The sequence below is a fragment of the Meles meles genome, chromosome 2 (genome assembly GCF_922984935.1).
Source record: "Meles meles chromosome 2, mMelMel3.1 paternal haplotype, whole genome shotgun sequence".
In the NCBI taxonomy this organism is placed as follows: Eukaryota; Metazoa; Chordata; class Mammalia; order Carnivora; family Mustelidae; genus Meles; species Meles meles.
In genome coordinates, this window is record NC_060067.1 from 171,085,433 (window position 1) to 171,102,904 (window position 17,472).

The following is a 17,472-nucleotide window of genomic DNA, read 5'->3' on the forward strand; positions in this document are numbered from 1 at the left end:
CAAAGAAGAGCAACAACTGAGTGAATTCTACTAAAACACTATAGAACCATTATAAAAATAATTTAGAAATTAGAAAATAGTCAATATTGTTTGATACTTGAAAAATCTAAAAAACACAGTCATTGCCAATCAAATGTCAGTGTTTCCAAGCAAAAAGACACATGAGGCCGGCAATCTGAGTTTGTTGCTCTGTGGCTGATGATTATTATTCAAAACCAAAGGCACCGAACTAGCTCAGTGGCAGTTTAGGGTCACACAACTAAAAGACACTTAAACTTCACCAGCAAGCACATAAACTTATAAAAAAGAGTGCTTTATTTATTTTTAAGATTTTGTTTATTTGACAGAGATCACAAGCAGGCAGAGAGGCAGGCAGAGAGAGAGGGGGAAGCAGACTCTCTGCTGAGCAGAGAGCCCGATGTGGGGCTCGATCCCAGGACCCTGGGATCATGACCTGAGCCGAAGGCAGAGGCTTAACCCACTGAGCCACCCAGGTGCCCCAAAAGAGTCCTTTAAAATGTCTAAGAAGGTGCACCTGTCTCGTTCAGTCAGTAGAGCATGTGACTCTTGATCTTGGGGTCATGAGTTCAAGCCCCATGCTGGGGGCAGAGTTTACTTTCAAATTAATTTAAAAGGTGTCTAAGAAATTATATACTGCAAGAACTCCTAGGATACTTAATTTGCAACTTAGAGCAATACTTATAAGTAAAAGAACTCTGAAATACTGAATAAAATATTGCAAATCAAAACTATGATACAGTTTGCTTATTCCTTAAAAGATCACCAAATCAAAATCTCAGAATCATGTCTGAGCTAGAAGGGGAAGACAACAAAAACCGCTGCTGAGCACCAATAATATACTAGGCACTCAATCAGGCACTTAAATTCACAATGACATTGCAACGGAGGAATTACTATCTGTTACCATTTAAGGAGTATCAGACTCAGAAATCAAGTAATTTCCCCAAGTTCAATCACATAATTAAGTAGCAGAGTTGGCAGCTGAAGCATTTTTGTTAAAAACAGATTAGCAACACAAAACTGATTCGAGCAAACACTAAGGCGCTGTGGCTCATTATTTCCTTCATGCTGAATAAGTTGGGTCACAAGGAGAGAGGGACTAACATGGTTCAGGGCAGGTATCTGTTCTCATTCACTCATTCCCAATACCTCATGTCTGACACATAGCAGGTTCTCAGTAAATAACTGCAGACTGAAATACATTTGGAAAGTGACAGTACTTTTTATCCATAAACTTCCAATCGACTACTTGGGCAGAACACAGCAAGAACAGTAGTCTTACAATCTATTTACATCCAGTGTGACTTTTCCTAGTAATAAACTTCGATTCAATATGTAGGCATCTAGCCATAACTTTCTATAAGGAGTTTACAATTTCAGCAATGTTTTCTAAGTACCCCCTTATTAATGCTCTCAGGCTATAACCAAACAATATAAAGGCATTTTTCTCCCAAATCTTATTAACACAGACATGTAAATAACAACTGATAATCTTACTGGAGTGTTCTTCATGAGTAAGAAGCTATCTTTAGCTTCTTACTATGTCCTCACTCTTGCTAAGGAAAACAAACAGAAGAACCCATGAAACATACAAAGCCATTTCTTTAGATTTTTTCCAGTAAGACATCTATTTCACTAAAACTTATGAACTGGTCTTAGCTTAAACTTTAAAAAAAAAAAAAAAAAGCTCATTAACTTTAATCTGTAACATAATTCCAGATATATATTATCTGCCTGCACTTAATTGCCTTCACAAAAATAAACATATTAAATTGCATTTGCACTGCTAGAATTATTTAAGCACTATAATATTCTTATTGAACTCAGCCAAATTAAGATGGGTTCAAAACCAACACTAAATTTTGATTCCATCTCTTAATACGGCATTTTTATTAGCAAACCTTAGTACTTTTTATTTATGTTGATTCTTAAGCCTGTTTTCTAATTATCTTTTAATTATCCAAAACAACCATTTTGGTCCCTTGCCATATTCAAGGGTTAGCTATAATAACTTTCAGATCTATAATGACAACAAAAATATAGCAAATTATGCTTAGCCCTTACTATGTCAAATTAAGCAATAAAGGCACATAGGGGATGGGCTTTAAGCCAAGACCCAGCAACTCAGGGTACTGAAAAAAGAAAAGTATCCATTTAAGAGGCTTTCCACCAGTGTCCGCAGCTTGACCTTCATTCTCTCTTTGTTGGTCTCATCTATTCCCAACCCCCTTCTTAAACTCTGAAAGCTAAGCCTAATGGCTCTTAGAGGCGTAACTTACTACTTCTGCTCTTAGTCTTTCAATCAATATGTAGTTGTTGTATAATAAAAAACATATTTGGTCTTTGTCCATGGTTCCTGCACTGAGCTCCTAAAACCCTGAGAATTTCCCAAGTGACAGAAGTGTCCTCTGTAATTTATAGTGAGTGCTTTCTGACCATAACTGAGTTTATGCTAATGAGGTGATTTATCATGGATGAATCTAGACAGCTTCAGGATGGAGGCTAGTTCCAAAGAAACAAACCACACGATTAGAGGACTGGGACTTTCAGCCCTACTTTGACCTCCAGAAAGGGGCTGGCGGTTGAGTTCATAATTTCAATCATAACTATAGAATGAAACCCCAAATAAAAAACCCTAACAACACAGATCAGGGAGTCTCTAAGTTGGTGAACACACTGATGTGCTGGGAGGGTAGCATGCCTAGAGAGCATGGAAACTGTGAGCTCTACGGTGCCCGCAGCCCCATACCTTGTACTATGCATCCCTTTCATTTGACTTTCTTCAATTATATTCTTCATAATAAAACTACAATTGTAAGTATAAAACTTTATTGAGTTTTGGGTCATTCTTGAGAATTAAGGAAAGGGCTGGGAGTGGAGAGGAGTTCACAGGAACTTCTGAATTTGTACTGGCCAGGAAGAAGTGTGGTTGTGCTGAGGACTGCACATGCACCTGGCATCTGAAGTTGGGGCAGTTTTGTGGGACTGAGGCCTTAACTTGTGGAGTTCGCACTAACTCAGAAGTTAGCGTCAGAACTGAACTGCAGGACATCCAGCTGGTATTGGGGAAATCACTGATGGAAAATGAGAGAGTGGTGGTGAACTATTCTTGGAGACAAAAGATGAAAGATAATAAAAGCCATTTTCTTTTAATTTCAAAGTCAAAATAAGTCCATATTCATTCATTCAACAAACAGATACCAGAAAGATAACAAGTAGTCCAGATCGCTTAGGACATACTACTGTGAGTACTTTGGGTTTTCACCCTGAGTGAAATGGGGTACCAATGTAGAGTGCTAAGCAGAAAATCTGACTTACTGAAAAATCACTCTGGCTGCTGGGTTCACATTAGACTGTGGGCAGGCAAGTACAGAAACACCCTCATCAGGAAATTATTAATATGATAAAGTCAAGAGATGATGGTGCCCAATGTTGAAGCAGGAAAAGTAACAATTCTTATTAAAAACTTTTTCAATGGTGCTTGGGTGGCTCAGTTGGTTAAGCATCCAACTCTTATTTCCAGCTCAGGTCATGATTTCGGGGTCCTGGAATCAAGCCCCATGTTGGGCTCTGCACTCAGTACGGAGTCTGCTTGAGGATTCTGTCCACATCCTTCTGCCTCCTTCTCTGCTAGTGCATTGCTCTCTCTCAAGTAAATATATTTTTTAAAAAAGATTTTATTTATTTATTTGACAAAGTCAGACACAGCAAGAGAGGGAACACAAGTAGGGGAAGTGGGAGAGGGAGAAGCCGGCTTCCTGCTGAGCAGGGACCCCGATGCAGGGCTCAATCCCAGGACACTGGGGGGTCATGACCTGTGCCAAAGGCAGATATTTAACAACTGAGCCACCCAGGTGCCCCTCAAATAAATAAATCTTCATTAAAAAAAAAACCTTTCCAAACATACAGAGAAGGAAAATGTTAGAGGAAACAACCATATGCCAATCATAGAGATTTAACATTCTGCCATACTTGCTCCACATTATTTGATTTTTTTTTGACATTTTACTCCTAAAAACTCCACTGTACATCTCTAATAAGGCACCTTCTTATAGTTCTGATTTACACCTAATACACAAACACTCCCCAAATACCATCTAATAGTTAACCTATTTTCAAATTTCCTACATTATCCTCTAAATGTCTGCTATAGTTGATCTGTTCAAACAGGATTCGAGAAAAATCATGCATCACATTCGTCTTTGAAAGAACACTTAACATGAGATCTAACCTCTCAATAAAATTTTAAGTGCACAATACTATTAACTATAGGCACAATGTTGTACAGCAGAACCCCCAACTTACTCACCTTATATAAGTGAAACTTTCAAACTTACTGAACCACAACTCATCGTCATTTGCCCCAACTGCTACCTCCTGGCAACCATCATTCTAATCCCTGTTTCCATGCATTTGATTATTTTAAATATTTCCATGTAAGTGGAGTCATGCACTATTTGTCCTGTTGGGATTGGCTTATTTCACTAAGCATAAACGTCTTCCATATTCATCCATGTTGCTGCTTATGATAGGAATCCCAAGAAGAACCATGCAAAGCATTCGGTTACTGTCTGTTTTTGGTTACAGTCTGTTTCTTATCTCTTTGGGCTCTTTAGTTTAAAACAGTCGACCCCTTTTCTTTTTTCTCATGGCATTGACTTGTTGAGGAGACCATAGGTCAACTGTTCTGTAAAACAGCTCACTTTCTGGATTTGCCTGATTGTTTCCACATTTAGCGTAACTTGTTCCTCTGGCCTCTGTGCTTTTCTGTAAACTGGAAGTCAGAGCTAAAGCCAGATTTAAATGACTTCATAGGTATATTTTAAAAGTATAGTTATCAGGATTTCCTGGCAGATTCGATGGGGATGGGGAAAGAAAGGAAGGTTTTATGGTTTTATCAACTGGAAGGAAATGCCAACAACTGAAATGAGAAGATTTCTGACAGCTGAGTTTTAGGCAGAAGATAGGAAGTTTAGTTTTAGATATGACAACTCTGAGAGGTCTTTGAGACTCAAATGGAGACACCGAATAGATAATGAGTTTAAGTCTGGAGGTCAAAGCAAAGATTCATGGTGGAGATATAAACTTGAGAGTCACCAGAATATGGATGCTATTTAAATCCATGAGACCAGATGAAGTCATCAAGTAAGTGAATGCAAACAGAAAAGAGTAGAGGAACAAGTCCTTAAGCACTCCAGCGTTAGGAAGTAGGACAGAAGAGAAAAAAAATGAGCAAAAAAAAAAAAAAAAAAAAAAAAATACAGATCATCAGGTGAGACAGGAGAAAAACCCAGAGGCTAACAGTATCCTGTAACCAAATTTTTAAGTGTTACAAGGAGGTAAATCCTTCGAATGCTGCTGCCAGGTCCTGATAAGGACTGAGAATTGGCCATTAGAATCAGCACTGTGGGGGCGCCTGGGTGGCTCAGTGGGTTAAGCCTCTGCCTTCGGCTCAGGTCATGGTCTCAGGGTCCTGGGATCGAGCCCCGCATCGGGGCTCTCTGCTCAGCAGGGAGCCTGCTTCCTCCTCTCTCTCTGCCTGCCTCTTTGCCTGCTTGTGACCTCTGTCAAATAAATAAATAAAATCTTAAAAAAAAAAAAAAAAGAATCAGCACTGTGTAGATAATTGATGGTCCTAACAAGTGCAGTTTTAATAAAATGGTGGGGGAAAAAAAAAATCTCCAAGTGAAAAGTGGATTTAAAAGAGCAGGAAGCTAAGAATCTGAAACAGCTAGGTACAGACTATTCTCTAAAGAAGTTTTTGCTACAAAGGGGAGGAGAAATTGACTGATAGAAGTGAGATCAGAAGTATTTTTACTTTTAAGATTTTATTTGTCAGAAAGAGAGAGAGAATTTGCATAAGCACAGGCAGGGTGAACAGCAGGCTCCCTGCCACATAGAAGCCAGATGCAGGACCTGATTCTAGAACCCTGGGGTCATGACCTGAGCTAAGGCAGACACTTAACCAACTGAGCCACACGGGCACCTTGAGATCATAAGTATTTTTAAAGATAAAAGAAGTAACCGTTTGCATGCTAGTAGATATGATCCAGCAGAGAAGGGAAAAGTGATGATGCAGGAGAGAGGACCAAATTAGTAAAGTGACATTCTTGTAGGTAATAGGCAATGGGATGTAATATACAAAGTGTTAAGTACTGACTTTAAGATAGAAACCTTCCCCACCAACCCTATAGCTCTATGTATCGTAACAGGTAGCAAGGCAAAGTCAAAATAATGTTGGCAGAGGGGTACAGGTATGAAATTCATCAATATGTTTGCATTTTTTTCCCAGCTGTGTTCAGCTGCATAGGTAAGAAGCAGAACTGGCAGGACATTAGATTTAACCAGAGTTGTGGTTTTGTGGAACAAAAACAATATGAGAGGGGCAGGGGAGCTAAAAGTGTATGCAGGGAAGTAATTATGATTAACTATAAAGTTTGAGCTAAATAAGAGGAAGGAAAGAACAGTGAAGGTGGACAGTGTTAAAATCCCACTGACTCAAGAGAATTAAAGAATTATTGGAGACTTGATACAGAGAAAGGGAGATGGAAAGACAGGCAACAATAATCAGACAGTGGTAATGAGAAAACGGAGATTATGGGGGGATTACACATCATTAGTAATCATGGGAAGGCGTGCCTGAAATCTAACTGAAGACAAGGTAAATGGAGAGGAGTTCAAGAAAGTGGTAGCCAAGGATGAAGGATCATTTGGTATACATCCCAATCACCAAGAATGTAGATAAGTGCAGTACTGGAGAGAGCCGACAGTGTGCCAGGATCCAATATTGCTGCGAAACGAGAAGGAATGACAACAACAATGAAGGGTAATGGATAATGTCATAGGATTCAAAGCTAGAGTTTTAGGGAAGATGAAGAAGAATGGCGTGGAAGCAGCAATAAGGAGTACCACCTCTGGGCTAAGTGGTACTTGAAGACTGTGGGAGAAAAAAATAGCCATCACTTGAGAAGCCTGCAGAAGTAGTGTCAGGGGAGAAGCAGATTTCTTTCAGAGCCGAAGTTGGATCAGGCAAAGTGCTGACTGTTCTTTGGCACAAGTACTGCAGGTTAACCAAGAATCACAGGTTTAAGAGCATAAACAACCAATTCAAATTCTTGCTATCTCATATAAAATATCCTGTGCTCTCTCAAGTGGATTCTGCTTGCCATTTTTTTTTTTTTAGCCAATATTAATTTTCTTCAAACCAAAAAGTTGAAAATAGAAGTTGATTTAACAGTCCTGGGGCACCTGGGTAGCTCAGATCATGATCCCAGAGTGCTGGGATTGAGCCCCACGTCAGGCTCTCTGCTGGGGGGTGGAGGGGATGCTTCTCCTTCTCTCCTATCTGCCTACTTGTACGCTCTGTCAAATAAATGAATAAAATCTTTTAAAAAACCCCCAAAAACCCAGAGTTCTCTCAAGACTCAAGGAAAAAAAAAAGGTTTTCATTTTGTATCTATTAATGTATAGATGTAAAAGGATAGAGTACATCTTAATGTTTTCAGTGACTGATCTATAGTAAAAATTAAACAAGAATCTAATCATCTATGGTTGATGTCTGGTCACTAGGCAAATCAACATAATCAAAAGTTCTGAAAAGATGGAAAAGGAATCTTTTTAACAAACAGTACAAAAAAAGAAGAAGAAAAAATAGATCCTTATATACAAAAAGTAATTCACAATTCATCGCAGACCTAAATGTAAGCACCGGAACTATCAAACTTGTATAGGAAAACAGAAGAAAATCTTAGTGACCCTGGGTTTGGTAAATGTTTCTTAATAGAATTAAAAAAAAAAAAAAAAAAAAAGCTGGCTAACTGAATTTAAAAAAAAAAAAAAGCAAACAAACCATGGGGCACTTGGCTGGTTCAGTCAATGGAATGTATGACTCTTGATTTTTGAGGTTGTGGGTTCAAGCCCCACATTGAGTGTAGAAGTTACTTAAAAATAAAATTTTTTTAAAAATTAGAGTTTATCAAAATTTAAAACTTTTGACTTGCAAAGACACTATTAAGAAAATGAAAACGGGGTGGGGCCAGCACCTGGGTGGCTCAGTTGGTTAAGTTTTTGCCTTCTGTTCAGGTTCAGTTCATGTCATGATCCCAGGATCCTGGGATCCAGCCCCATCCTGGGCTCCCTGCTCAGTGGGGAGCCTGCTTCTCCCTCTCCCTCTGCCACACTGTCGAATAAATAAATAACACATCTTAAAAAAAAAAAAAGAAAAAGAAAAAGGGAAGCCATAGATTGGAAGAAAATATTTTAAAACATACATTTGAAAAATGACTTGTATTTAGTTTTTATGTTTTGTATTTATAAAGAACTCTAAATTCAGTAAGACAATTTAAGTAAAAAAACAGGCAAAAGATTATGGGAAACCATTCACAAAAGGAGATATATAGATGGTAAAAACATGAAAAGATGCTGGACAGCATTAGTCATCCTAGGAAAACAAACAAACCATAGTGAATTATTACTAGATAGCCATCAGAATGGCTAAAATCAAAAAGACTGCCTTATACACCCAAAATTAATGTAATATTGTTTACCAACTATACTTCAATCAAAACAAAACAAAACTGGGGAACTTGACTGGCTTAGTCGGTAGAGCATGTGACTCTGACTTCAGAGCTGTGAGTTCAAGCCCCACGCCAACTGTAGAGTTTACTTAAGGAGTGGCTCAGTTAGGTGTCTGCCTTTGGCTTGGATCATGATCCCATGGTCCTGGAATCAAGCCCTGAGTTAGGCTACCAGTTCAGCGGGAAGCCTGCTTCTCCCTCTCCCACTCCCCCTTGCTTGTGTTCCCTCTCTCACCGTCGTCTGTCAAATAAATAAATAAAATGTTTAAAAAAAAAGAGATTACCTAAATGTAAAACCTTAAACCACCGCCGCCCACTCCCCCAAAAAAACCCCACCACTGACCTTAGCAAGTGATGGTGAGACTGGTGAAATAAGAACATTCACACAGTGCTTGTGGAAGCAAAAACAGCACATCCACTTTGGAAACACTTCGGCAGTCTCCTAAATATTAAACACACACCTGACCATATGGTCTAACCATTCCATTCCTGGGTGGGATTTTATTAGAGGGAAATGAAAGGATATGTCCACACAACCAATCTGTATGCTAATGTTCAGAGATGGCTTTATTTGTAATAGTCCCAAACTAAAATAACCCAGATGTCCATCCGCAGATGAATAAACACGTAACTAGATCACAGTATATCCACAGAGTATGTATGAACTATTACAGGCAACAACATGAATTTCAAGATAGTTATGTTGCATGAAAGAAGCCACACCTTCTCCCTCAAGTAAGAAAATATATTGTGTGAGTCCATTTACATAAATTTCTAGAGAGTGCACATTGATCTATAGTGGTTGCCTGGGCATAGGAAAGGGTGGCACAAAGGAAGGACTGAAACACTTCTTGAAGTGATTGATACGTTCGTTATCTTGCCTGTAGTGATAGTTTCACAGGTATCTACAGAGGTAAAAATTTTATCAAATCCTATACTTTAAAAATGTATAATTTACCAAGTGTCAATTTCATCTCACCAAAGCTGCAAAGAAGAGGGAGCACTAAAAAGAAATGAACTATCAAGCTACATGGAGAAACTGCAATACTGCTCAGTGAAAGAAGCCAATCTGAGAAGACTACATATGGTTATGATTTCAGTTACATGACATTCTGGGAAAGGCAAACTATGGAGACAGTAAAAAGATCAGGGGTTGTTGGAGGTCTGGGGGGAGGGAAGGATGACTAGGTCAAAGGGGATTTTTAGGGCAGTGAAACTACTCTGTGTGATACTACAATGGTAGATACATATCATTACATATTTGTCAAACCCATACAAAGAATGTAAAACACAAAATGAACTTTAATGTAAATTAGGGACTTTGGGTGATGATGTTTTGGTGTAGGTTCATCAATTACAACAAATATACCACTATGGTGTATATGTTGATGGTGGGGGAAGGCCCTGTGCAGTGGTGCAAGGAGTATGTGAAAATTTGCCATACTTTACGTTCAATTTTTAAAAACATTTTTTTCAAGTAGTAAAATATACACAGCATAAAATGTCACTTAAACTTAAGTGTGCAGTTCAGTGGCATTAAGTGCACTCACACCGCTGTGCAACCACCAATCACTATCATCCACCCCCAGAACTTCGTCATCCCATACTGCAACTCCTTGCCATCACAATTTCACACTGTGAAACTAAAACTGTTCTTTAAAAAAAAAAAAAAGTCCACGAAGTCACATTAATTAAAAATAAGGGGGGGTGGCATGAACCTACATGGACAAAAAGAGAGAAAGATGACAATAGCAATAAAATTTTGGAAGCTGGAAAGCAGATGGATGGGAAATCACTAAAAAAATGAAAAGATCTGCAATTTCCAATGAAACTCTCTGCTTAGCCCCCACATTCTTTTGGCTTTCCTCATACTTCTCTGGTACCTCTGTTGTTTGAGGTTCTAACCAGAATTAATTGTCAAAGTTCTTCAAGGCTCAGGCTACATGTATTTCCTCTTATGCTATACTATTCCCTAAGTGACTTAATCCACACTAATGGCTTAGATTAAGATACCCAAATTGATTCTGGATTTCTCTTCTGTATTTTAGACCTACATGATCTAATGCTAACTTGGCATCTTCTCTTGATGTCTCAATACCACTCAAATTCAACGTCCCCACATGAAAAAATGCTCATCATCACTAGCCATCAGGGAGATTCAAATTAAAACACATTGAGACACCACCTTACACCAGTTAGAATGGCCAAAATTAGCAAGACAGGAAACAACATGTGTTGGAGAGGATGTGGAGAAAGGGGAACCCTCTTACACTGTTGGTGGGAATGCAAGCTGGTGCAGCCACTTTGGAGAACAGTGTGGAGATTCCTCAAGAAATTAAAAATAGAGCTTCCCTATGACCCTGCAATTGCGCTACTGGGTATTTACCCCAAAGATACAGATGTAGTGAAAAGAAGAGCCATCTGTACCCCAATGTTTATAGCAGCAATGGCCACGGTCGCCAAACTGTGGAAAGAACCAAGATGCCCTTCAATGGATGAATGGATAAGGAAGATGTGGTCCACATACACGATGGAGTACTATACCTCTATCAGAAAGGATGAATACCCAACTTTTGTAGCAACATGGATGGGACTGGAAGAGATTATGCTAAGTGAAATAAGTCAAGCAGAGAGAGTCTAGTATCATATGGTTTCACTTATTTGTGGAGCATAACAAAGAACATGGAGGACATGGGGAGATGGAGAGGAGAAGGGAGTTGAGGGAAATTGGAAGGGGAGGTGAACCATGAGAGACTATGGACTCTGAAAAACAACCTGAGGATTCTGAAGGGGCGGCGGGTAGGAGGTTGGGGAACCAGGTGGTGGGTAATAGGGAGGGCACGTATTGCATGGAGCACTGGGTGTGGTGCAAAAACGATGAATACTGCTACACTGAAAAGAAATAAAAAAGTGAAAAAAAAAAAAAATTCAACGTCCCTCAAACTAAACCCATGATATATCCAGTACTCCTCCACAGCAGATTCCCTTTCAGCATTCCCACATCAGTGGTTTGTCCCCCTTTCCATGTATTTGCTAAAGTTAGAAATTTAAAGTCAATTTTGATACCTCCCTTTTGCTCACACCCCGTTATCATTCATCAAAGTTTGTTTTTCTCTATTATTTTGGGTCTATCCATTTGTCTCCACCTCCTAATCCAAAGTACCATAATCTCCTTTCTGATTTACTACAAATTTCTTTCCAGTTGATCATTCCTTATCATTATGGCATCTCCTAATTCATTTTACCCCTGCAGCCAGAATATTTTCAAAATGTAAATGAACCTGGACTTTAAACAAGAACTTAAAAAAAAAAAGAAAAAGAAAACTGGTGCAGCCACTGTAGAAAACAGTAGGGAGATTCCTTAAAAAGTTAAAAAAACAGAACTACCCTGGGGTGCCTGGGTGGCTCAGTCTGTTAGGCATCTGCCTTTGGCTCAGGTTGTGATCTCAGGGTCCTGGGATCGAGCCCCACATTGGGCTCCCTGCTCAGCAGAGTCTGCTTCTCCCTCTCTCTCTGCCCCACTTGTTCTCTCCCTCCCTCGCCGACAATCAAAACACACACACACACATCTCTACCCTATGACCCAGCAACTGCACCACTGGGTATTTAATCCAATGAACACAAAAATACTAATTCAAAGAGATACTACATGTATCCCAATGTTTAACAGCATTATCTACAATAGCCAAATTACGGAAACAACCCAAATGTCCATCAACAGATGAACGGATAAAGAAGATGTGGTACTGGGGCGCCTGGGTGGCTCAGTGGGTTAAAGCCTCTGCCTTCGGCTCAGGTCATGATCCCAAAGTCCTGGGATCAAGGCCCGCATCGGGCTCTCTGCTCAGTGGGGAGCCTGCTTCCTCCCATCTCTCTCTCTGCCTGCCTCTCTGCCTACTTGTGATCTGTCAAATAAATAAATAAAATCTTAAAAAAAAAAAAAAAGATGTGGTACATATATACAATGGAATGTTACTCAGCAATCAAAAAAGAATGAAATCTTACCATCTGCAACAACATGGCTGGAGCTAGAGTAGTATGCTAAGCAAAATAAAGTACAGAAAGACAAATATATGATTTCAGTCATATGTGGAATTTAAGAAAAAAAGAGCAAAAGGATAAAAACAGAGAGGCAAAGGAAGAAACAGACTCTCAATTGTAGAGCACTGATGATTACAAGAAGGTTTAAATAGGTGATGGGGATTAAGAAGGGCACTTTTGGGGGGCACCTGGGTGGCTCAGTGGATTAAGCCGCTGCCTTCAGCTCAGGTCATGATCTCAGGGTCCTGGGATCGAGTCCCGCATCGGGTTCTCTGCTCAGCAGGGAGCCTGCTTCCCTCTCTCTCTCTCTCTCTCTGCCTGCCTCTCTACTTGTGATCTCTCTCTGTCAAATAAATTAAAAAAAAAAAAAAAAAAAAAAAGAAGGGCACTTTTGTAATGAGCACCAGGTGTTGCATGGAAGTGTTGACTCACTACATTGTACACCTGAAACTAATATTGCACTGTATGTTAACTGGAATTTAAATAAAAACTCAAAATGTAAATCTGACCCTGTCAACCCTTCCCTGCCTCCACACTACCCAAATTGCTTCTCATATCCCTTGGAATAAAGACACAAGGCCCTACATGGTCTAGCAACATCTCTCTTTCCATTCTCATTCTATAACATGGTCCCTCTCTGTGCTTTAGTCGCTCAAATCCTCTCTCTCTTGGTAGTGTTGCTGACCATACTCCATCAACTGATACGGCCTCCTCTGTATACCATCTTCTGTATGCTAAGAAATCTGTTACCGATCATCTTTCAGATTTAAGATCTTTATTTTTTCAGGTAAATGTTTGTGACTTAAGGTAAATATGTCTCTTTACAAACTTTCATAACATTGTGTATTTCTGCCCTGTAGCACCAGTTATAATAGCAATTTTGTTTTCATAGTTATTTAAAAATCTGGTTTTCCCAAGGTTATAAACTTTTTGAAGGCTATTGGGTTGTGGCTTACTGCTGTATCACCAGTGCTGGACACAAAGTAGGCATTCAATAAATAACAAAGAGACAAGGAGGAACTGAACTTCCTTGAATTTGTACATATTATAGTTATTAAAATAGATAACATGCAACAATTTGATTCTCAGACATTACATTGGGTGAAAGGAGTCTGACAAAAAAGAATACATACTGTATGATTCCCGTTGTAAGACGTCCAAAAACAGAAAAAAACCTAATTGCTGGTGTAGAAGTCAGAATCATGGCTATTACTGAGCAAGGGTTATTGATTAGAGAGGGTCGTGAGGGAACCATCTGGGCCTAGATAGCTTATATATTTTAATCTGGGTGGTGGTTACACAGATGTGTATACACAAATACATACACAATATACATACACATGTACATATTCATCACTTTTTTAGTATACTTCTCTGTATATGTTTTACCATAACAAAAGAAAAAAGGAAGACATTTTGGGGAAAAAAGGGGAAAAAACCAAGTATGGATGAGAAATATGCCTATAAGACCTTGGTAAATTAACTAGTTTGCAGAACATAATATATACTATGATCTTGATTTGGTAAAATAATACACACGTACAGTTCTTCTGGTTTCTGCAAATGACAGAAATCCTACCCTAACTAACTTAAGCAAAAAATTCATTTACTGACACATACCTAGAAAGCTTACTTAGCTTCAGTGAAACTCTAGACCATTCAAAGGCTAAAAATTATTAGGGAACCACTCAGAGGTCACAGGATCACTGTTCTCAGAGTGCTAGAACCAAGCCTGATCAGGTTTCAAATGAGACTTTTCAAGCTCCACCAAAAAGTCGATGCTCCTGTGTATCTGAAGAGATGTGCCATGTAGTTACAGAAGAAAGCGACAGCAAGCTAGTTTCCAAGCCTCAGTCCCTCGTTCTAAAGACACACAAAGCCTCTGAATTGCAGGCATCTGAACTGCTTTTCAGATGGGCAATTCTATATAGATCACTGCAAAGTGAACAGGAAGAATTCATTTGCTGTTGATATGGATTCTTACCAAAACTTCAGGAAATCCCATCTAGTTATATGCAAATCTTCCAATAACATAAGGCCTACGAGTGCTCAGTGCTTCAAAACACAAAAGTATACCCCAGAAGTCACATCGAGCCTTATGATTTCTTAAATTTACACGTAATGTTTTATTTGAAAATTTCCTAGATCAAGCTGGAGATAGCCATACATCAATTTTACAACCATTGCTTTTTTCAAGTACTTAGAAGAATCAGGTATGTTTCGTATATCCCACACATGTATGTTATTCTTTTAACCATTTGGTGACATGAGTATCTATGATGCAGGCTGAATCATGAAAAACTGATGATATTTAACCACCTGTGACCTACAAAGGGCATTTTCATATGATTCAGACAAAAACCAAACCTTGTGAACAAAACAAATTCCCTGCCTCTGTGTGGATCTCACATGAATGGCAGGGGGAGCATCGCAAAACAAATGAATAGATGGTGTTACATACCTCAAAGAAGAGCATAAAAGGTTAAAAGGGATACAGCAGAGTATAGGGCAATGGCTGTCACTTATTTTATATGAATGGCCAGAGGAGGCTTCATAGATATAACATTTGAATAAAATCCTAAGAGAAAGCAAGCCTCTAGATTCTTCTACAATGAGAAAATATCATTAACGTGAAAATTTCTGCCAAGCTTATGCTAAAAAAAAAAACAAGAACAAATAATTCTGCTAAAACCAATGGAGTGTTTGAACAATTATGGCCCTAATTAAACTCTCAGCCAATCTATACCAAACAAGTACATGTCATCAAAATTAAAACGGAAATTTATAGCTCTTATCCTGCGCTCAACACACATTTCATGTGAACATTTTTTCGTCCATGTTTTCAATCTAATAAACATTCACATTAAGACTATACAAAAACATAAAGCAATTCTTACATTTTCTGAAGAACCTGGGCCATCACAACCCCATTCGTTAAATCTTCCACGGTCTGGCATGGTGCATCCACATTAAATGTCTGGATCTAGGGAAAAAAAGGAGGGGAGTTCGGGGCGGGGGGGGGAGATTCACTGGTTAATTACATAGGAGATTTCTTAGGCTTCCTTTTGTGATTATCTCATCTTGAGAGTTGGAATAAATTTTAAAAAGCAGTAGAGTTGGAAATTTTTTCCCTTATGGGAAATTTCCTGCAGGTTCTCATTGTCCCTTAGGCAGAAAAGAAATTGAGGTAGACACCTGGTGACATCCCAGCATCCCTTCTCCTCACAAATGACCAATCTAAGCAAGTAAGTCATGGTAACTCCATCTCCTCTACCAGTGACTAATTCAGGATTCATGGGGCAAAGACAATTTGAACCAAAGAACTGGAGGGAGATGCTTAAACTTGAGTTTCTAGGAAAGAAGAGCCAATCTCTTCTTCCTGTGGTCAAGTATGTTGCCTCAACTGCCACCAGCAGTCATCTTAGGACTCTTAACAGAATATATTTTAGGATGAGGCTGATGCACTGTACAACAGAGAAGAGGGATACAAAGAACTGGGTCCTTGAAAAAATTAAGCCACTGAATTAAAAAAAAATGTGAAGCCTATTTTGTGAGATAGACGTGTTTAAAGCTGGCCAGACGGAGACTTCATTTATTCAAAACCAAAATATCTTTATATAGAGGTAGAACTCACATTCACTACAGTTGAGGTTAGATATTCAATTTTGATTCTAAATGTATTCTGTAGTAAGAGTTTTTTTTTTTTTAAAGATTTTATTTATTTATTTGATAGAGAGAGAGATCACAAGTAGGCAGAGAGGCAGGCAGAGACAGAGGGGAAGCAGGCTCCCTGCTAAGCAGAGAGCCTGATGCGGGGCTCGATCCCAGGACCCTGAGATCATGATCTGGGCGGAAGGCAGAGGCTTAACCCACTGAGCCACCCAGGCGCCCCCTAAAGGTATTCTGAATTAGATCTAAGTTTGCAAAAAATAAAAAACCAACAACTAACTTTGCACTGGTCAGCATGACATGGCTGAGAAACAGAAATTATTTCCATAAGTAAGATAATACAGCTGAGCCAAAAATGATTATACCCAGTAGTGCAACCAAGATTTAGAAGGAAATAAATCACTGAGAAAAGACAGATGCGGCCATGCTCTCCCAATTTATAGGTTAGCAAAATGAAAGAGTATGACAGGACGTGCCAACAGCAACACAAAGATTAGAAGTGAGTGGGATGCAGTCTAGCAATGAAAAATAGCTTAGCATGGGATGGGGGGGGTGGGAATAGGAAGAAATGGAAGAGGGAAAAGAGTATAATGGTGAAAGATGAGGCATTACTGTGCAAAACCTCATAAGGCATGTTAGGACTTTATTCTAAGAGCAATGAGGTGGGAGGGTGGCTAAGCAAAGGACTCCATGAGACTGAAGCCATGAGATTTGCGCTGTATAAAGACCATCCTGGCTGCAGTATGAAGAAAGGATTGGAGGGGAAGAGGCACAGAGACCTATTTAGTATGTTTATATTATTAACACAGATGCGGTCAAACTAAGTAGAGACAATGGAAATATTGGGAGTCACACTCAAAAATCTCCCATTTTTATTTATTGGGTTACATACTCAGAAGTGAAATTACTGGGGGTGCCTGGGTGGCACCTGGTTAATTAAGCATCTGCCTTTGGCTCAGGTCATAATCCAGGAGTCCTGGGATGGAGTCCCCACGTCATGCTCCCTGCTCAGTGGGGAGCCTGCTTCTCCCTCTCCCTTTCCCCAACCCGCCCCACTGATGTGCTCATGCTCTCTCTCTCTCAAATAGATAAATAAAATCATTAGAAAAAAAAAAAAAGATTCTTTAGAAGTAAAGTTACTGGGTCAAGGTGTATGCACATTTTA

The 17,472-nt window shown here is 39.2% G+C and overlaps 1 protein-coding gene across 4 annotated transcripts in view; it reads right to left on the reverse strand.

Annotated features, from left to right (window-relative positions):
• HOOK3 (hook microtubule tethering protein 3) overlaps positions 1 to 17,472 on the reverse strand; it is a 107,491-nt gene that overhangs the window by 83,503 nt on the left and 6,516 nt on the right. For all 4 annotated transcript variants that reach the window (XM_045997874.1, XM_045997872.1, XM_045997875.1 and 1 more), the window contains exon 2: positions 15,536 to 15,621. In XM_045997874.1, the coding sequence (XP_045853830.1) occupies positions 15,536 to 15,621 (86 nt within the window). The remainder of the gene's footprint in view (positions 1 to 15,535; positions 15,622 to 17,472) is intronic.